General features: G+C 38.5%; 1 protein-coding gene across 1 annotated transcript; it reads left to right on the top strand.

Annotated features, from left to right (window-relative positions):
• Positions 1–19933: 19933 nt before the first annotated feature.
• LOC128252396 (geranylgeranyl transferase type-2 subunit alpha) lies at positions 19934–21881 on the top strand. The gene has a single exon (XM_052980073.1). The coding sequence runs from the start codon at positions 20027–20029 to the stop codon at positions 21575–21577; it is 1551 nt and encodes a 516-aa protein (XP_052836033.1). The 5' UTR covers positions 19934–20026; the 3' UTR covers positions 21578–21881.
• The last annotated feature ends 232 nt before the right edge of the window (positions 21882–22113 follow it).

Below are 22113 nucleotides of genomic sequence, written 5' to 3'. Positions count from 1 at the left end.
TGTTATTTAAAAGTTAATATGCCATGCAATTTTGTAGTTTTATGAAGCATAAATTAAATGGCTTAAATAAATTATAATAACTGTGAGATCGCTTGTTTATGTTCGTACTACAAGTATGACATATTTTAAATAAAGAATTGCCGGGTCCAAGAAATTTAACTATGGCCACATAGATACAGAGAGAGAGCTGGAGATATATGGGCCTGAACTTATGTCGCAGCCCCAGAATGCCCATAAAAATTGTCTACATTTTTGTTGCTGCTGCAGTTGAAGGAAACAAAAACAAGAACACCGGCAGCAGCGAAAAAAAGAAGCATATAAACAACAATGTCATCAACATAATTGTATGTCAAGTGAGCGGCAGCCAGAAAAACGTTGAAATCGGTCCAGGGGCGTATACAGAATATTCAATCGGAGTTTTAAAATTGGTATGATAACCAAAATAGCAGATTATTTTTCTATAAATTATCTACTATTATCTATCTCACAGACCTATATATACCTAAGGAGTTTTGACCCCCAGAAAAAGCACACAACTCCGTCACTGAACTAAAGGCATGGGCTTTAAGTAGGGAATTGAAGGGGCTGAGTACTATGAAAAGAAGGGGCTGGGTAAAAAGCGATGCCAGGAACCACTCGAACTCGAGACCATGACGAGACAATGCAATCAAAGGAGCCACCAGCAGACGCGGAATTATCACGAGTGGTGAGCGGGGTACGGAGGATTACCCAGCGATAGACAATCGGATGGGGCAATGAATGAATGAATGTCAAGTCGTGCATATGCAATATTAACCCATAGCAAAACAATAGAGGCGGGACTGAAAGAAAGATTTGAAGATTTTTTTCAACTATTTTAATATAAAAGCTAATGTTTATCCTTTGTAAATACAAATAGAAACAAGAAAGCTTTTCTGTAAAACGCATTCCACTGGAAAATATTGAATTTGTTATGTGCTTATTTATTTTACCACATAAATGATAATATTTAGTTTTTTAACTTTGGTGCAAAATACAATATTATATTAGGTAAATTTAAGGAATATCCTAGTTTTTTTTTTGCGATTTGTATCTTTTTTGTAAAGTTTATAAATTTATTTAATTATTTGACCAATTAGAGGATCTATCCGTAACTTTTATAAATCTAGGAGGACGAGCCTAAAACTTTGTAACCCTTTTTTTTGACATAGGACATACAGTATTCGTTGTGTTATATCGTTCTGCCCCTTTGCAGCGATATCTTTTCCGAGTGCGGCTCATATCGGATCATATGTACAATGTGCGGCTTAGGCGATGCGGGTCGTCCGATGACAAAAACACGGATTTAGCTGCTGCTGCACCTAGCATTTAGTACTTTGCCATTCACGTCAGCGGCATCATCAGGCGGCAGCCTCATCATGGTCGTTGTTGGTTTGTGTGTCATTGAAATGAAACGCCGGGCGACGCCTCTTGAGCGGAATTATTATTACCACTTATGTAGTCGCCATCGCCAGCAGAAGCAGCACAAACTGGCATTGTTTTCCCACTGCGAGGCTTGGTTTGTTTGCTTTTTTTTTCTTTCGCTCTCCTTGCATCTGTGCACTGAAAGAAACGCATTAAAGTTGGTTTAAAGTTGGTTGTACTTTCTGAGGGAATCTTAGGGAGATTTGAAAACTTTGGGCTTGTGAATATTAAAAAAAAATTATATATTTATAATCTTTCCATTTAAGACATATCACATGAATTAAAAGCGACTTTTTTCTTCCTGTGTATGCAACTTTGTGTGCCGGTTACACTCATTTCCACATGAATGCATCGGCGGCAGCAGGGATCGGAGGGGGTTTCCATGTGTGGCATACCACACGAAACTGTGGACCCGTACCCATGCCCATTCCCGATTTGAACCCAACAAAAGCGACTCGCCATAAACCGCAAGTCGTTAAAAAAATGGTTTGAAAATTGTAGCAGCAGCAAATACTTGTAAATAGATGATGACGGTGATTTTGCTGCGGATCCGGATGCAGATGAAGGTGGGGACCCGTGCTCCAGATGTAACTCCGAATAGAACATATGGACAAAATCTCCCAAGAGTGTATTTTGTATATGACCATTGGGAGTAGACCTATCTCTCGAAAGCAAACATTTACCAATAAAACTCACGTTTTCCAAAAATCGATTGCACTTTTATCGACAAGCTAAGTAGAAAAAGTAAAATTGCACCCTAGCAAGTCAGTTAAAAACTGGACAAAAAATCAAAATATATAAAGCTGAAATCATAATGCAAATCAAATTCTAATGCAATACAACCATATTAATCTGAGTTATTGTAGTACGTATACGTCAATACGCCTTATTATATTGACTCACAAAGTGATAGATTGTCAGAGTAGCTATTCTAATTATAGAATTTATTGTTTACCAATGGACAAGAGCCGTCACGTACATAGGTCATAACTCAAAGCACTGGAGATTTTAGATCTTCCACGCTTTCTACCTAGAAAGAGCCCATTTTGAACATTTGCAGAGATGCCAACCACACATCCGTCAGTAGCTATTTTCAGCATTGAATTCTCAAAGATTCCTCCTCGATTGCCACTCGAGAAGAATGGCAAGTGGCTGTCAATCGCTGCTCTATATAAGGTCTCACATATGCCTACATAGCATCCGCAGAATGCCCCTAATGTCCACTTTACCATCAGCCTACTTAAATACATGCCGTGCATACGAAAATGGCAATCGCTCGAGACGCAAGCTTAGAGGCAGGCAAAGAATCAGACGCGGACACAGACAACGGCTTAGACAGAAGCCGCACATCGATAGTCCGAGAATACGCAAAAAACAGAGGAAATGCACTTGAAGAAACGGTCTGAGAAAAGGTTAGCTTATGTAGGAAAAAAGAAATAATCAATTATAGAAAATTTTTAATATATAATAAAACGATTTGAACAATTCAAATGAAAAACAGTATTCGTAGTTATTTGATTTATTTTATTTTATTTCCTGATTTTTATTACTTAAAATGTTTTCTATATTGACCTTATACATAACATTTTCGGGTAAAAAATTAAAGTTAATATTGAAAAATTGTTTTTAGTATATCTTTACTTTTAAATTAAAGTATTGCTTTAATATACAAAAAAAGGATTCATTTTTGAGACGCAAGACTTAAGCCAACAATCTTGTTTTTTCGTGGAAAACTCGACTCAAAATAACTTTATTATTTATATTATAACAACTTTATAATAATGTTATTTAATATATACATGGGAAATTCTTACACACTACGATCCATTTAAATGCTACTTGATTGCCTGTTCCAATTAATATAGTCGTCTAAAACTAATGTAGTCGTCTAAAACACCCCCATTTAAAACGCCCTAAATATGATATAAATGGGGAATTTAATAAATTGACCAAAAATGGTTGAAAATCAATACTTGGCATTATACTCGTATTTTTCCGTGTGCGCGCACTCATTAAATGCCAAGAACATGCGACACAGACAGCGGAACTGGGACGGGAACTTGGACGGGAGAACAATAAGCCTGCAGTTTGTGAGTGAATGCGGGTGGAGGAGGGGGTGGATGGGTCGATGTCTTAGAGTGGGCCGCACGTAAATACACAGAAGGATTGAGGGCTGCGTCGCGCGTCCATCGGCCCATTTCAAATTCAAAATGCAATTGCCGGTCATGCGAACTTTAATTACACAACTGCGCAACGGCCAACTAACGACAACGGCAACACCATGTCCACTATGCGTGGTCATCTGTCTCCAACCCGATCCACTTAGTGATAACAATCAGTGAAGAATAGAAGACGAAACGATATTTTGATATATAACGATATATTTTTATATTTATATGTCTTTTAACCTTGTAAGTTCTACAAAATTAGGTTGTTAAGTGTTTTTTTGAGGCACTATATATGTTGTTCATTAAACACTTAATAAACATTAAATCAGTCTCGAATCATAAAAAACTTTACCATTACTTACAATTTAAAAAAAAATGTAAAAACCAGATCATAAATATTTAATTTTAACATAGCTCAGTAATTGTAGAGATTATCGTATTTATGTAGTGTTAGAATGGTTATTAATTCATAAGGAATTCGATTCAATTCCTATGAGGGAAAATCTGAATATATTTTTTTATTTAATACTTATCGATATTTGTGTCATCCCTTGATCCAATCATAGTGTATTCCGCCCCCACCGCCGATTCCTTCATCGCCCCTGCCCATCTGGACTCGTGGGCTGGCTAAATGTTGCTCATTAAAGTAAATTACAATTGCTGTTTCGGCGTTTTTCTTGTCTTCGTTTGCATGTCGCATGTGGGCGTGGCACTTATTTTTCGGTGGAAAAGGGGGCAAAGAGGTCGAGCGGCGAGGGGTTGTGTGTAATTAATTTTGATTAACGGTTTCTGCTCCAACGAAAACTTTTAACTGAACTGAAAAGCAAATTACACGAGCATTTCGGTGCGTTACATTTTCCTTTTTGGCCCGTCTGAAGTTTCGTGAAAGGAGCTTACGGGATGAGGGAGAAATGAATAGTTAGCTGCTGGGATTTGGTGGTTAATGTTAAATGAAAGGTTACCTGCAAGGGTTGTCAGCCATGACGACAGGGAAGGGGTTGATAAGTTGCCGGAGGTTGAAACCCAAGCCAAAGATATTGGAGCCACGCTGAGGGAGGAAGTCAAGTTGGAAACTTGGAAACTTGTGTGGATGTCATTAATAGGTTGCTTATCAAAGGTGCTTTATTGAGATTCCAAATTGGAACAGATGTTAATGGATACCACTTCCACTTTGTGTTATAAAATGGGGAAAATTATTTACTTAAATTTAAATCTATGCCTAAAACGTTTGATTTAATAGCGTTTAAGTACTATAAACTGTAATATTTATCAATATTCTAGACATATAACATCATTAAGGTTAAATTTTATAATAAATAATATAAACTTTTTTATTTATTTTCTATATCGAAGAAGAAGTTTTATTTTGAGACTTTTGTGGTATTTACTTATTACTCATCTTCCTAAGAAATTTTTTACACCCAATGCTTTGAAATTCATGTTACATAGTTTGGTTTCTATACAAATTAGTTTTGAGTGTAGTAATGTAACTGATTGAAATTATTAAACCTGGAAGACTAATAATATTTTTATAATAAGGATCATTTTGTTTTAGTTAATTTATATAACATATTAACTCCTACTCCACCAATAAAATGTTTTGTTTTTCATCTTTTAATAAGTACAACTTTGTCTAGTAGACCACACTTCTTTACAAAATATAAACGTAACATTCAGCAACTATAAGTATACAAGTTATGTTTTTATACGTAAATTACTTTTATTTTTTAAGACCAGAGAAGACAATATGTTAGCCTCACTCCATACAAATGATCTTCAGTAAATCCATAGCTGATTAGCTGCTATATGGCCCTGGCAACAAAGTCTTGATTAATTAATACACAACCAATGCAAATTGCACTGCCATCTCGAAAAATATAGCACAGCTGGACCGATAGTAAGCCCCCAGCTCGAGATCCTCTATTCGCCTTCTTTTTTCTGAGCTTACACAGTCGGCGAAGGAGATAAAAAAATATACGGAAAATAATGATTGCCTACTTCGGTGTCATAAATTAAAATCTAACAAAATAAATCAATAAAGATTAAATCTTACGTGAGGCACACACTTTGAAGTGTTTGTAGTTTGGAGGCATAATCCAGCTTGCTTTGTCTGCTCCGTATCTGTGTATCCGTATCTGTATCTGTCTGCTGGCATCTGTATCCGAACCCGTATCCGAATCCGTATCTGCATCTGTATCTGGGGCCTCCTCCGCCGAGAAAAACGTGTGTCTGCATATGAAAGCGCCGCCTCGTATCGCCCTCCTCTGTGTGTCTTTGTCAGCCCTCGGAAACTACTTAAGTATTTAGGTCTCTGCGCTGTCGCCTCGCACTTTGAATGCTGAATGGGTATTTAAATTTCATACAAATTCTATGGGCAATGTCTGAGGGGCTCTGCGCCTTTTGTAGGCCTGCAGAAAAAGCAGTTCAGCAATGCAAAAAGGCCGCTCAATTCAGTCAGACGGAAAGAAGCTTAAAGCCCCGTCCCCGCTACTCGACATCCGCCGACTGTTTTTTAGGCTCCAGCAGGAAGAACATCCAAAATCACTCGGATACATACACATATATATGTATTGATAAAGAATGCATGCTCTTTAATAATACGCAAAATAATAATGCGAGTAATAAAAAAGCTGCCATGCAGCAGCAACAATGCAAATGAAACAATCAACTTTGAGCCACACAATGGAGGTTTTAGAAAAAACAGGCAATCTCTTTTTTAGTATTATATGTACATAAGTATATAGGAGTCGGCCCATTGTGTGTTCTGGCTGAGCATGACATAACTCAGCTTTCGACGCGCATAATCCGCAGCGATGTGTAAGCTTAAACTGGTCCACGATTTTGAGGCGATATCAATGGGTGGCCGTGTTCCCGGGATGAATGCCTGAAAATATGGATGGGATGGATGCAACGTGCGGAGGTTAGTCAGCCACATGGAGTTACGCTGTTAGATCGGATTCCATTGGATAAGCATGAATCGAGAAAGATGTTTTGTAATTCGGGGTGACGGCAATGAAAAGTCTACTGATAAGCCGGATTGCATTTCTAAGAAACCAAATTGGAGAAATGGTTATTATGGGAATAAATGTGTTTTGTAAAACTAATAAGTGAATTTTTATTTATAATAAAGAAGCACAACGTTTTTTTGGAAAGATATCTCAAGTTAAAAACATTCAAATTGTATTCCATTCCCTGTAAGCAAACTTTAACTATTGCGTTCATATATAAATATGATTAAGCAGCGATCGGTATATTTAAATTTAGAACCGATAAACAAGACCGACATGGCAACTAGTGCCTGTCCATTTTCAAAAGATTAATTTCTGTTGACTCATTTCGTGGGGTTTTGGATTACAATAGATTGTATTGTATTGCGATTGTGGCCCGGCAATATTTTTGTTTCACCCATAAAAATCGGAACGAAACCATTCAGGCTCATTTCTAAGCGCACACACCCACAAATTCTACACTTTGGTCTTGCTTTATATACATTTTTTTTTTAATTTACAACCACCAATCGATCCTTTGCCCAGTCATTATCATCGTGACCAGCAGTCCGGGAATCCAGCAATCCACGGGCTTCATTCGGCCACGACTGAGCAGATAAACGATAAACGAAAATGGTGCCCGAACACTTATTATTAATAAGTGCACATTAATGTTTGCTTGATTAAGCGCTCAATCAAATGAAATTCTATACGCATGACGGTCCGACCGAAAAAGTGGAGGAATATGCAGGAAAAGGAGCGGAGTGAACAATGCACAATGGACGAGGAAGAGTATTTCCAAATCCAGTCGCAGTCCTTGTACACGGAACAATCCCCACTAATTCCGAAGCCTCATTTCGAGTAAAAATAATTTATAACATGTGATGCCAGACCGTTCTATGTGGGATTCCTCTGCTCCGCTTTTTGTGCGCCTGCTGTTCTGGTTTCGTTTTCCTTTCGCGCCCATCAATCATAATAATACTCCAGTGCACACACATCAAAGAAGGAATCTCTGTCTGCGATTCTTTTTCGGCACTTGAACGTCCGCTCTTGTATCTTTTACTGCTGCAGATGTACACTACAAGAAATAAATAAATAGCATCTTTACTCTTGTCGAATGGTAAGCAATAACATATGCAAGAGGTCACATTTATTTAAGAATTTAAGAGCTATTCTTTGATTTCTGATATTGCATGTTTCCTTAAAATGCTTAGAATACTATTTTTTTTTCCTTTTTTTCGTTTGAATTAAAAACCTTCACTTTATCGAAAATAGATTGGTTTTCCATCTAGAAACCTCGAAAAATTACACATTTTATTAAACAAAGCTCTGATTTTAAAAACGGACTTTATATAAAAATGGCAGCAATTGACTGCGAATTGCAGGTACATGGTTCTAACGACCTCATATATATCAATTTATTTAGCATTAAAATAAGGGAAAAGAAAATACGGATCGGAAGTCCCCCTAACATAATGACAAACATGAATAAATTAACTGGATCAATAAACCGAAATTTCCTCTTTCAGGAGAGGTATGATAAGCGAAAAATGTTAGCGTAAAAATTCAGTTTAAGATACTTTTTTTCGGTGTAGCTGAGTCAGAACCTCCATCGGTTTTTCAGCGGAAGTGCCACGGCGACGAGGAGCTGCAGGCTGCACCTTGCAATAATGTCCGCCCCTCGGTCGTCGTCGTCGTCGTCGTCGTCAGTTTAATTGTTTGCACAGCAGCCGAGTTTCGTAGGGATCTGGTTTTTATCTGGCCCGGCACACATTTACCGTTTTGTTGCCCAGCCATTGTTCGTCCACAAGGACTCCGGCAGCGTGTGAATTTCTTAGGAGCCGAGAAGAGGGTTGCACGTTTATTTGCAATTTTTTGCATTCAGCCGAGAGTTCAGGATGTTTGCACCTTTTCACAGTTAGGATAAGCGGATGGATGGTTTTGGATGGATGCATCTTCGTGAGTGTGTATCTGCGATAAAGTATCTGGTTGCTTAATGACAGGTTGACAGACGCGACCTTCTCCGGATTCATTAATGCGCCATACGAAAGCAATTTAATATATGCACTTCGCCCCTGGAGGAACAACCCCTAATGGAAGGGCAGCGGAACGGAGGGGAACCCTTTACAAAATTGCTCACAGTCGAGCCGTCGAGTGTCTCCAAAATGTAAATGCAAATACAACGAGCACAAAAGTATCTCAAGTATTAAGCATTTCACGACTTGAGTACGAGTTGAATTTTAATGCGGCCTTCTCAAGGGGCGCACACAAAAAATGAAAATCAAAAAGAAGAAAAGAAGCTCAAGTGCCTAAGGAATCGGAATCGGAATTTGAATTGAAAAATGCTGAACAACAAGCAATATAAAAAGCAATTGCTATAAATCAAATAAATCATGGGAAGCTCAGGCATAGAGTGGCGCGTATTTGCACATGCTGGGATGACTTCGAGACTACTCGAGAGCCAAGATCACAGAGAACTCCACTCAACCAGGTCTGATATCAGCTGGCTTTTGAACCCGCTCGAAAGCCGAATTGAAGCCGACTTCCAATCGAATGCACCACACTTCGGATCGCATAAATTCAGAGATCGCATCAATATAATTAAATGGAATATTGCGCCACTCAAACGGGGGGATTAACAAACATGTTTCGTTCTTATTTATCTGCCAGCCTCGACCACTCGGATTTATGGTCCGCATTTGCAATACCTGCATACTAATTAGTTCGGTTACAAATTGTCGTAAACGTTTCAAAGCATCTCGCAAAATGCTAATTTCAACTTGCGCCTGCTGCTGTTGCTAAATGCTTTCTGTAATGAATAAAGATTTAATTGCACACAGAAATACAATGATGATTACTTAGGCAAGAATAAATTAGTCTGACCAATCAAATTTTATGAAGTACTTTTTAAGCGTGAGTGTAAAACACTTTAAGATTTTAGATGGCGCAACTCTCTTGAAAGCTTATTATTATTAAACAATTTAATAGGTGTTCCCTTCAGTATTATTAACAAAATATGTGTTATAAAGAGTAAAGGGAGTGTTTCATTAGATGTAAAAAGCATAAAATTAATTTGAAAAGGGGCGGTAATAAATATTTTTACTGTTCTTAAGATAATCAATTTATTAAGTTCTCTTAAAAATTATAGCTAATTGAAAACTTTTAAGTTTGTTTTCATAGAACTTTCCGTTTATACTTTTATTACGATGTATAGCTGAATTTTTTCTGAAACTTTGGTTAGTCCTTTTAAAAAACGGCCATTAGATAATTTCTTATAAAGAAACATCTTCCCCTCTCCCACTTAAATTACATTTAACACAGTACCATCGGATTTTCTTTTAAAAACATTTAGCATGTTTTAAAATATAATTTAATATGCAGACTTCCAATCGGACCTAATTCTATTAAACATTTTTCTCATGCGCAGAGCCATTTCTGACTTTCTACCGTAGATGCAAATCGATAAACATAATTTGAATATTCAAATGCAAACACATAGGTGCCCCTTGAATAACTGCCTTTTATGACCATGAATGAAAGCAATTGTTTGAATTCCTCAGAAGTATTCACAGTACTAGGAAGCCTCGCTTCCATTTGATTCAAAAGAAATGCAAATTTCGCTTTGTGTGTTATTCAATTTGAAGAGTAAAAAAGCAGGCAGCCAAGGAGCAGCTCTGCATTTAATGAATTATCCAGAAAATGCAAATGCCAAATGGACCGCCGCCATCTGAAGCTGAAATGGAAGATGACTGCGAGGATTTAGCAGGCTGGCTGGCTGCCTGCCAGGCGGATTCGGATTCGGATTCGGCTCCGAAGCTGTGTGTTGTATGTTGAATGTTGAATACTGGTGCTGATGCCGATGCTGCCTGCAATTGTTTGTATTTACTTAAGCGCTCGCTCCGCTCCTTTGTGCCCTTTTCAATGTTGCACGTTCAGGTCTGGCGGGGCCTTGGCCCGAGTTTTATGCCTCCGACTGGGCCAGCTCTGGGTTTCTGAATTTTTTCTGAGTTCTGGTTCTGGTTCTGGTCCCTGCCTAGACAAATTCGAGGCCTGCGTCTCCAGTCGAGGGTCGAATGGCGAGGGGAAAGGTCCGAGGGGCGACAGGCAGCGCAGCGCACTTAATCATATTCGATACAGATAAGCTTCAGTGCCGGTACGTGCATAGAATTTAAGCATACATAATAATCATAGACATGCTCAAGGATAGGTCGTCGGGTTGCGTGGCCAAGGGGCAGAAACGTACCTATCTGAATTACACTGGAAGAAAGTATCAGGGGGAAAGGAGTTCCCGCGAGCAAACCTGCTCTTAATAAGATTAAAACTGCTGCTTTAATAACAAACCAGAAAAACTAAGGCTTGTGTGCATTTCTAAAATGTTGTTTCTCACCACAACAATATTCTTTTAGAACCATAGGGAACTCAAAGTGTTATTTCATTTCAAAATAAAAAAAATAAGTATCTGAGTTAAAATATAGTTTTAAAATAGGATCTAACAAAAACGAATATAATACATTTAAAATGGTTAAAATACATCATTAAAACTGACCTCTAAAATACTTAATTCACTCTCACTTAAAAATTTTCGGGGATGAGAAACTATAAAAATGCAAACATAAATAGGATTGCCAGCAGTATAAGCACATGCATAGAAATGCAACAACTTTGTACCCGTTTTATATTGGCTCCTCTTACAAATTGGTCGCTTCTCGGCATTCAAAATAAATTAAAATATCTTAAAAATTTAAAAATCCCTAAATTGCAGATAACAGTTTATACAATATCATACCTTTCTACTATTTCTGGTATCCTAGTTACACCTAAAAAAAATCAACAAAATTATTTAGTTTGTGTTATCATCCCTTTAAATTAAATCGGCTTAAAGCTGCATTTGAACTGAATTAACTCAATAAGGTATACACGACCAACAACACAAAATACCTAATAATATTCTTTTCATGCCTAAAATAAAATTAAATTTATCAAAAAAATTTACCTTATAATTTTGTTATAATCCTTTTATATGTACCTGATATTTTTCGCAGTGCAAGCTTGGTGAAAATACAAACGTGGAGCTAGAAAAGCCGTATCGTAAAGCAAACAAAGAGAAGAAAGAAGCCAGAGAGACAGATAGCAGGCGAGTAACCAGGGACAGTTTGAGAACATGCCCAAAAGACTGGGGATCAGAAACCCCGACCCAGAGCAAGCCATTTATAATTTCGTACTATTACTATTCTTTACGAAAGGCAACCCCTGTCTGCCCCCCCTCCCTGACCATTCCCCTAACCAGTTGTTAGGCAGCTTTTAAGTTCAAATTATGTGCCGTATACCGTTGCCATAGTGCGGTTACAAATTTGAACTTGGCTGCCTGAATCGCTGGTCCGACCCCTTGCTGCGGTTAGTTGCCCGTACGGGCACAAACCATTCGAGCATCCCATCCAGCTGAAGCCGAAGCCGAAGCCCAGCCCAATCCGCAAAACCGCAGTCGAAAAGTATCTTTGTATCTGCAAGATTTGCGCCATTTGATCTTTGGCTGGCGGCATGGCATCTCTGGTTTTTACCTCTTTCTTGCTTTTGCACAATTTTTATTTTTCATATTTTCATGAGCCTGTTGACTTGTTTGGGCTCTTGTCTCGGATTTCCAGCATATGCTGTCCAGTTGCCGCAGATGGCAGGGCATCGCACGGGAGTTAAATCAGTCAATGGAAGCAGCTGGTAGCCGAAATAAAGGAGGGAAACTAAGTAGCAGTGGCTCCATACTGCGATTAATTCAGGGCCCAGATCAATTAGCAGAAGGTGAAGTAACTAACGATCCTGGATTAAAGGTAGCAAGAAGGCACTTGGTGTTGATTCAAAACGAGGGTTTTCAAGCGACTTTTAAGCAAATCCCAATCCACAAAAATCATTTTCTTTATCGTCAAACTAACCGCTTTTAATCGATAGTTAACTGAAAACTCTGTATTTAATGGTTTACATACAATAGGTAAGCATACACAAAATATTAAGCAAATAATAATTAAAACAGAAGTTTCATTTCTCTTAAAAATGTTTTTGTTTATGCTTCAACAAAGAAAATAACAAGTACCACCATGATTTAATAAATGTAATAATGCGGCGTCATGGCAAAAGATTTCCATGCGTTCTACACCTCATTATCGAATTTCAATTACTTGCATATTTTGACAAAATAAATTGGATACCTAGAAAACGATCGTCAAGGCAACTAAATCGCTCATTAAACAAAACAAGTAACAAAGCTACAGACGCGTGTCTCGACAATGAAATATTGTACTTGGCTCTACGTAAAAATGTTTTTTTTTAAGACCCTCTGAGGGGATTACTTAAGAAACTCTTAGTCCAACGTTTTTTTTTGTAACTTATGTAAATAACTTAAACAAGCACCATCCCGAGGCAACCATTCTGTAACTTTTCTACAAATACGAAATACCCTTTGAACTTTACAAGTACGAGGTACACAAATCTCGCCAAGCCAAACATCGTCAGAAATCTAATTAACTAGAACTATTTATATGGGCATCGGAAATTCAAGGCGCTGAGAGATAAAAGCAGGGTGCAGATTATGGGACAACGCACAAAATCGGAGAAGTTGGGCAAACAGTAATCCAGCCAGAATCAAAAATATTAAAAGTAAAATCAATGAAATGCGAAATATCAAAAGCGGAATGTAAATAGCAGAGGGTGACATTGACAAGGGGGTCGTGGAGGGGTGTTTGGCAAGCGCTTAATTGGCATTAAGCACGTTAAGACGAGCGGGGAATCCCCGATCCTGTGGGGTGGTAAGTGCTGTCAGAGCCAGCCAAGCGTTGGCCATTGTAATTAGGACGACGCCGAACGGGGAATTTAAATCCTGGTGACTGAGTCTGAATCTGACTCAGGCTGCTATTCTTTTGGGCGGCCCAGCCGTGCTCTGGCTATTTATTTAGGCACGTTGTGTGAGCCCTGAGTCCTGAGTACTGAGCCTCGAGCCTCGAACGTTGAGCGTTGAGCCGTGCGGCAGGAAAGCCTTTAATGCCCTCGGTAAACAACTGAGCGATTTAAGCACACAAATGCTGGCCGGAACTCGCCCATTCCACACCACTGAGAAAAAAAACAATGGAATTTAGAAAATAAAAGAATATGTGCTCGTTGATATTAAATTTAAAAAAATACAGGTGCTCATTTGCATTTATTTATTGTTCACTTTGGACAAAAGTAGCAAGCTTGAGCTGCAGGTCCTAATCTAAAAAACTTTTAAGTAGCATTATAATTCCACCGAAGGTCTGCAACGCTGAGCATTATTCGATATTATATATGATTTTTCGGAGTAACAATTTTATACACTTACTTTCTGTTTCTAAAAAGTTAATAGTTTATTAAAGATTGTATTTAAACATAGGATTTTTGTTATATGTTTGAATAGCGATACAGTGGTGCAGAACCATTCTTAGAATTTTAAATTTATACAATTTTTTTTATAAATTAATAATATAATAATATTAATGTTAAAGTAAAGTGTATAAAACACTACCGCAGTATATTTAAACATTTAATAACGATTAAATGAATAATATATTTATTGATTTAAAACAATTTTAAAATGTCTAACTTTAATGTGCACTGTACATAGTGAATATTTTTCAGTGTACTGGTCCTTTTTCAAGGCACTGCCCCCGGCTGCTCCTGTCACGTTGCATGCCAACGGAGTTGCTTAGATGCTGTTGTTATTATTATTGCAATTATTATAATTGCGCACACATAGGAATCGACAGTTGGACAGGATCCTGCCAGAGACCTGCCCACACACACTCACACTGTCCCACATAAATAGCACGCAGAAAGGGGGCTGAAGAAAAAGGAGCCAGAAATAAAAACTAATTCACTTCTTGTGCTTCACAGTGCGCCCGTTTGCTGTCCTGTCGTCAGCAGATTTGCATAACTTTTTCCAATTTCAAAGCTCAAGCTGTGGCCAGGGCATACGTATGCTATATATATGTACGTATCTATATGTATAAGCCGCACCACGGTCTTCATCCTTCGACCATCTCCGGTTACAGGCGTCGTCATCGTGGCGCTGACGTTACCCAGGCTGCTTCTTATTTACGTCAATTGCTTGCGCATTCGCTTAGCCATTATTCAGATACACTCAGCGAAAGTGAGGCACAGTAGTTCTGTTAAGATATGCCTCATATGCGTGGTGAATAGGTATGAAATCCAAAGATTGGCATTTCATTATAATCCTTCAACTAGATCTCAAAAAGATTTGACAAAATTTACACAATGGTCTTAAACATTCTGGCATACAAATTGAACGGTTAAGTTGTTTCAGATTTTGCAAAAAGGTGAAGCCAGGGTTAGGTCAAAACATAAACAATAAATCAGACTAAAGTAACTCCTAATATTATTCAAGAAAAAAAAACACAATACTTAATCAATATATGAAATATTGGTATCATTGTATCTTAAGCCTCAATTTGGTACGCCTCCAAGTTGCCCTAGATTTTTTTCAATAATTTTGTTTTACGGCTGAATGTTAGGCAGTCAGATTTTTCTTTGTGTACGACTGTACGTGGATAAAAGGTTGAGGGGATTGAGAGTAGAAGAGGAAACCCATCCGGAGGATGGGCCACTGAATGCGAGAGTTCTCCTCCTGCGTGGGCATTAGGTGTCAATTTTCAGCGTGGCAGCGAAATGCTCGGAAAATCGCTGAAATTTGCCTGGCAGCCAACTCAATGGAATGACTGAAAATGAAGGGGGGTGAGATGAGAGGTTGGCCATGGAGAAACCACTGAACTTCACTAGGGTCTACTTGGATTACCAATTTAATGGCAACACTTGAAGTTTGGCCCCACGTGGAAATGAAAGCGTAAAAGCATTCCATGCAGAGCAAATTAATTAGAGCGATTTTAAGAAAAAAGATGTTATTACTAGATAAATGAGCAATTACAGTGATGTTTGCAAAGGCAATATGGATGGGATTTTAATTAAGATCAAGATATTACATATATATTAACATTTTTATGTATATACTTAATATTCAAATAGTTTAAAATAGCATGTCTGCCAATGAATAAATTAATGGTTTTACTTACATTTAATTAAAGAATTTATACTTTACTTTACTTTGATTTTTCCGAAGTTTTTGAAATGAATTTTGCATATAAGGCCATAAATGTGAATGAAAAATAAGGACAGCTTTAAATAAAATATGTACAACAAATTGTCGTTGATGTGAATGTGGAACCGCTTTTCAAAATATTTTATTTTATAAAATGTTTTTGACTTACAAATTTTCTCTTAACATACTTCGTTTGCATGTTTAAATTTTGTTTTTTTATTATACTTTTTTTATATAATAAGAAAACATGTTTTCTTTGAATTCAGACTTGAGTTTTGCCTAGTTTCATAAATATACAGATATATTGCCGAGATATGAATTGACATTGCTATTCGATAGTACCCACACACACATTTAATTTCAACATTAAAGCCTTTGATCATTTGCTCAGATTTAAATGCTTTTCGATAAATTTTAATTTAAAGAGCAGCCGTCATTACATAACTTTCCCATCTCCTCCAAAGGATCATCCCCTGCAAGAAATACAGACGCCACAGGCAATCTCCCATTCGTGACCAATCAATAGTTCAATCCCATCCACGAAGAGCCAGCAGAAACTTCATCAGGCAAGTCATAAAATTTAATTAGAAAAGCATTTCACCAGCGAGAGTGACTCGATGCTGGGGTACAAACACAAAAATCTCTTTTATTGTTTTATGGCTGTGCAAAGAGGAACACAATAAAATGAACAACGGCTGGACCTAAGGAGGGATATCCTCTAAATGGGAAGGCTCCTTGAGCTCGAGGGGCAGACAAGAAACGGCCAACTCGTCGGGGAACAATTTAGGCGGCAGCAGGTGCGAATGAAAAGGACTCTGGTAACGCGACGCCAATGCCTTGGAGCGGGAAAATCAATCGTGCAGCAAAATCAAAGAAAATGTACATGGCCGCACACCTATATAAAGACATGCACTGCTCAAATAATATCGAGTTTGATATAATAATCAAATGATTAAATAATTATTATGCCTTCGCTTCTTCAAAATATATATCTCAAATCAAAATTTTTTGCAATCCAATTAAGAAGATACTTAGATCAATGCTAAGCAATTATCATAAACATTCTGCTTAAAACAAACTATCACTTTGTGATATTCCCTAAAGTCAAATTAAGGCCGATTTCTTTTGTCAGCTTTAAAATGGGATTGATTTTTAAATGCAAACATATTTTTACCGTGCACGTTTTTATTTTCTTTTTTCTTCTCGGATATTTTTATTTAACAGCAAATTTGCGCAACGCGTTGAAACGTGGGCGTGTCGCCGCCCCAAGCCGAAAACGCGTTTGTCAAAGTCAGTTCCCGAGGGTGGATTCACAGCTACGGTTAGGGGAGGGGGCGTGGCAGGTCCTGGCATCGTTACCGTTAGACTGCGGCTCCTGCTGTCGCACCTAATGTGATACGCATCAATTTATGAAATTTGAAATATTATGACTGATTTTGCGCGTCTCGAATGCGGCTTTTATGTGGGTTCGGATTCGGGTTCGGGTTCGGCTTCAACTTCGGTCCTAATCTGGCCAACAGGTCAGGATGGACGATGCCGAGGGGTTGGCTGCAGGACGACCAGCTTAGGTGGAAATACTCGCAGCAACCGAACAAAACGCACACATCTCGCTGGGCAAATTGCAGAGTAGCTGAGCTGCGACAATAACAAAGGACCGGCAATGAAGCGAGATTTCTATTTTTATGACATCGCCAAACAAAGGCAGCGACTTAAAGCGAAAGACGGAGATCTGATCGGACAGGGTTGATTGTTGATTGGCAAAAACCAGACCAGATCGATCTTATAATTATAAGATACATTTATAGGTTGATAAGAAAAAAACCTCGGTACTTGGATTAATGAGAGTGCAACTTAAAACAAGATATTTTATATGTACTAACATACTGGTTTTATTAAACAATTTATGCTAGCCTCTATATATAGCTCTTAGTTTTTAAAATTCCTTTTTGTACCCGTTATTCGAAGTGTAAGAGAGAATACTTTAATCTTTGAAATATCTTTTCGTCTGTCTGAATAAACGTCGAGACCTCGGAAACCATTATGTGCTGATTTTAGTTATGCGCAGATATTAAATGCAAGTTTGACGAGAGTTTTACAACTCTTTTCATTTTGATGGGACGTTTGAAGGAGTCATTTTCGATACCAAGAAGTAAACGAGGCAAGAAGAGTCGAAATCAATCGGTCTGTTTAAGTGCAATTTACTCGTTCAGTTTAAAAGCTAAGTGATTTAGTTTAAAAACTTTGCTTTCGGACGACTATGTCAAAAATGTATTGTAAAAAAAATTATAAGTTCTCCCCAGCGACTTGTTCGCAAACGGATTAATAATTTGAAAAGACTTATTGAAAGCGAGTAACCATTTAAAGCTAGTATTATTGTTGAGAACGGACTTAGTTTCGAACATTGACTAGTACAAAATGTTTAGAAAATCTCCCAAAACAATTTTAACCCTCAGTAATGATATCTCTGACGAGCTGTCGTAAACGAAACAGTTTCTGCCACAAACTGATCGAAAGATGGTTCGATTCATTTTTTTTAGAGCTTCCAACCTCATGTCCGTTTAATATATGGATAATTATCGGTTTCGATATCTCTTGCGAATTTTCCGGTCCACTGTGTTTGCACTCTTATTGTCGTTTTTAGCTGATCGGAAATTCCAGCAATTCGCTTTGTACAAATTCATTATATTCTTAGCAAAGAAGATCTGGTAAATTATTTGAAACATCATGAAAGGAAGCAAACTTAAAATTATGATTTACTTGCGTATATGTTTAAAAACATTGAAGCTATGATGATTTGCAGCTTAATTATTCGACTGTTCCTATGGCAACTATATGATATCGTTTTCCGAATTTAATAAAATTAAAAGCGTAATTCTGAACTGTCAAGTTATTAATTATTCAAAAAGAATAAAAAAAAAAAACAGAAAAGTTACATTAAAAAAAAATGGTTTATACATTTTTATTGTTTGAATTCTGAAATATTAAACCATTACTATTTCTCGAAGAACTAAAAAATAATTAAACAAGAAGTTCATATACCCTTGCAGCTATTAAATATTCTTTATTTTTCCGATTGTTCCTATGGGAGCTATATGCTATATCCGATCCGGCTCGTTCCGACTTATATACTACCTGCAATAGAAAGACAACTTTTGGGAAAGTTTCATGCAGATAGCTTTAAAACTGAGAGACTAGTTTGCGTAGAAACGGACGCAGACGGACATGGCTAGATCGACTCGTCTAGTGATGCTAATCAAGAATATTTATACTTTATAGGGTCGGAAATGTATCCTTCACTGTGTTGCAAACTCTGCAAGTGTATAAAAATATATTTAAGAATTAATTAAAAGTTTCAAAAAATCTTGAAGATTTATTTGATTATTTGGGGATGCTTCAAGCCAGTTGTTCTCAAAACAGTGTTTTTTCGATATAATTAAGTTAATAACAAGAAAAAAATCTAGCTTTTGCCCAAAAAAAAGTTTCTGTGGAAATTGACGGCTAACTCAGGTTATTTCTACATTAACAATTAGCTACTTTTTAACAGATTTGGTTGGCTAAACAGATAATCTTAGTTTTCAAATTCCCATATCATATTGTACCATTAAAAATGAAACAATAAAATGAAAATAAAGCAGTGCCCAAGAACTCTGGTTACCAACGAGAAGCAACGTTAGAAGCAACTTCAGAAAATTTGGGAAAATAATCATAAGATATTGTACATTAATAAAAAATTAAGAGAGAAATTGCAAAAAGTGTTAATACCTAAAGGTGTGTTTTTTTAATATACAAAAAATGACAAGCATCTTTTAGTGGTTTAAAAAATTACTAGACATTTTTGCTACATATAGTATGTAAATACTATTGTGCGACACCTATCGGATTTTTAAAGCACCTGTGAATCTTACATGCATAGCAGATAATTTTGGAACTACCAGCTTTTGTCAGACTTACCATGATGAATTAATTTGCCTAACAAAAATGATTATTTTTAGCAAGAAAAACCTCGGCGGTGATGGATTGGATAATTTATATCCAAGTTATACTCATGCACGCCTCCTGTCGATATCGGAATAGACGCAATGAAGCATAATAGCCTGCTACAGACGTGCTTCATTGAGTCTGAACAGCTGTTCTTTGTTTTGATTTGTCAAGGAAAATCCCCCAAATGATTTTGTGTCTCAACTAGTATTCTTGGTATATTTTCTGGTCAACTCGGTATTCTTGCAGAGTGCGGTCACACTAATGCCGAACAGCTGTTCCTGCTGACTAATTATTACCTTCGTTTTTCGAAACATATTCAACTAAAATTGAAGGCAATGCACGGGCGCGTGAAAGTTAGGACCACGGAGGAGGAGCGAGAGCGGAAGAAGAAGGAGCAGGCTCTGAAAGTCCGGGCCTACCGGGCCGCCATGGGAAGGATTCAAAAGAAACGCGAAGCGGGGGAGTTGGACAACGAATTGCTCACCCTGACTGTTCAGATTCTGCAGCGAAATCCGGATGTGAGTACTCTGTGGAACATTCGCAGGGAGTGCGTGCTGGAGAAGCTGTCCAAACTTAGGGATGAACAGGAGAGATCTCTGCAGGAAGAGGGGGAGAACGCTATCCAAGAAGAGCTGCTGAAGGACAGCCCCAAAGTTCAGGAGTCACTCGCCGAAGACAAGGCCCATTCCATATTCATTTGCGAACTGGACCTCACGGAGCAGTGCCTGATGGTCAATCCCAAGTCCTACAACGCCTGGCACCACCGCTGTTGGACCTTGGAGCAGAATCCCCGGGCGGATTGGCAGCGGGAGCTGCTGCTGTGCAACAAGTACCTCAAGTTCGACGAGCGCAACTTCCACACGTGGGACTACAGGCGCTATGTGACCGGAAAGGCCTCGGTGCCCGCTGCCCAGGAACTGGACTTCTGCACCGAGAAGATCAAGGTTAACTTCTCCAACTACTCCAGTTGGCACCATCGGAGCCTGCTGCTCCCGGAACTCTATCCCAACGAGCAGAGGGACCGGCCCATGAGCGAGGAGAAGCTGCAGCAGGAACTGGAGATGGTGCTGACGGCTGCCTTCACGGATCCCAACGACAGCAGTGCCTGGTTCTACCAGCGATGGTTGCTGGGCAGTGGCGCCCAGCTGGATCGGGCTCCCAGAATAGCTGCCTTTCGACTGGAGTCGCACGGAGCAGTCCTCGCTCTGGACAAACCCTACCCAGATCTTGGGCAACTGCAAACTGAGCTTGTCGTTGGCGAGCAGAAGGTGGTGTTGCAGTCCTGGCTGCCAGTTGACTGCTCTGGAACCAGTTGGAAATGCCAGCAATCATTCGATTACCAAAAAAGCAGTACCTACACGCTTAAACTTTCCGAACAGGTGGTAAATCTCTTACCTCTTCCTGATAGCGAAGATGGGGCCTTTTACTTTGCGCCACCACATGCCGCCGCCAGTTGCAGCACGGAACTCCTGGCCGAACTACAAGCGCAGCTGCAATCCTGCCTAGACCTGCTGGAATTCGAGCCTGACAGCAAGTGGACTTTGCTAACCAGCGCCCTGCTTATGCGTGCCATCGATGTTTCTGCCAATCACGAAAGGAGTTTAGCACATTTGGCCAAACTGGAGCAGGTGGACGCTTTACGCAAGGGATACTACAAAGACCTGGCTGCCAGGTGGACCCTGGAGTCGGAGCTGGCCAAGTGGCCTCAAGCTGCTGGATTTCCCAAGAACTTTGCGTTGGCGGAGGACGTTCTGCTGGAATCGCTGCCTTATAGACAATACTTTGTCATTGCGGATGAGTTAAAATTGTCCAAAAAACTCAGGGATGAATTGGGTGACCTAGTGCCGAAAACATTTACAGACTTGAAGGTGCAGAAAGATTTGTAGGCTATACTAAGCGCGACTTATGTTTCATCTTAATGGGTCTCCATTGGAAGATCTTTTTTCCCAGTCGATTCTTATTGAGCCTATTTACATGGTTGGGTATCCTAAGAAAATATAGAAGGATACAATTAATCCATAATCCATATTCAAATAAGCAGTTATTCCTATTTATAAATACATTCTATTGTATGGACAAACTCGTTTTGTACATACTTTATGTAACCATTCTTACGCTTTATTAATGCAAGTCCGGAATGTAAGATCGATGCGTAAATATACAAATGGTAATATATATTTTTCCATCAAATTATTATTTTTCAAGTAAACATAAAATACAAATTTAATTTATTTGCATTTGTTGAAAGCAAGGCAATCGACCAAAATCGCTGTCAGCCCGTGTTATAAATGGGAAAACCATCAATACATCGACATGCAACCATTGGCTACTTTAAGCGGTCCCAGAATCTGCCACATTGCTGGGCATTTCTTTGACAGCGCGCTGTGCAGCGACGTTGCTGTTGCCGCCGATGTCGCCTTGC

The sequence above is a fragment of the Drosophila gunungcola genome, chromosome 3R (assembly GCF_025200985.1).
Source record: "Drosophila gunungcola strain Sukarami chromosome 3R, Dgunungcola_SK_2, whole genome shotgun sequence".
In the NCBI taxonomy this organism is placed as follows: domain Eukaryota; kingdom Metazoa; phylum Arthropoda; class Insecta; order Diptera; family Drosophilidae; genus Drosophila; species Drosophila gunungcola.
The sequence above is the reverse complement of the archived record's forward strand: the minus strand, read 5'-3'. Positions and strand labels throughout refer to the sequence as shown.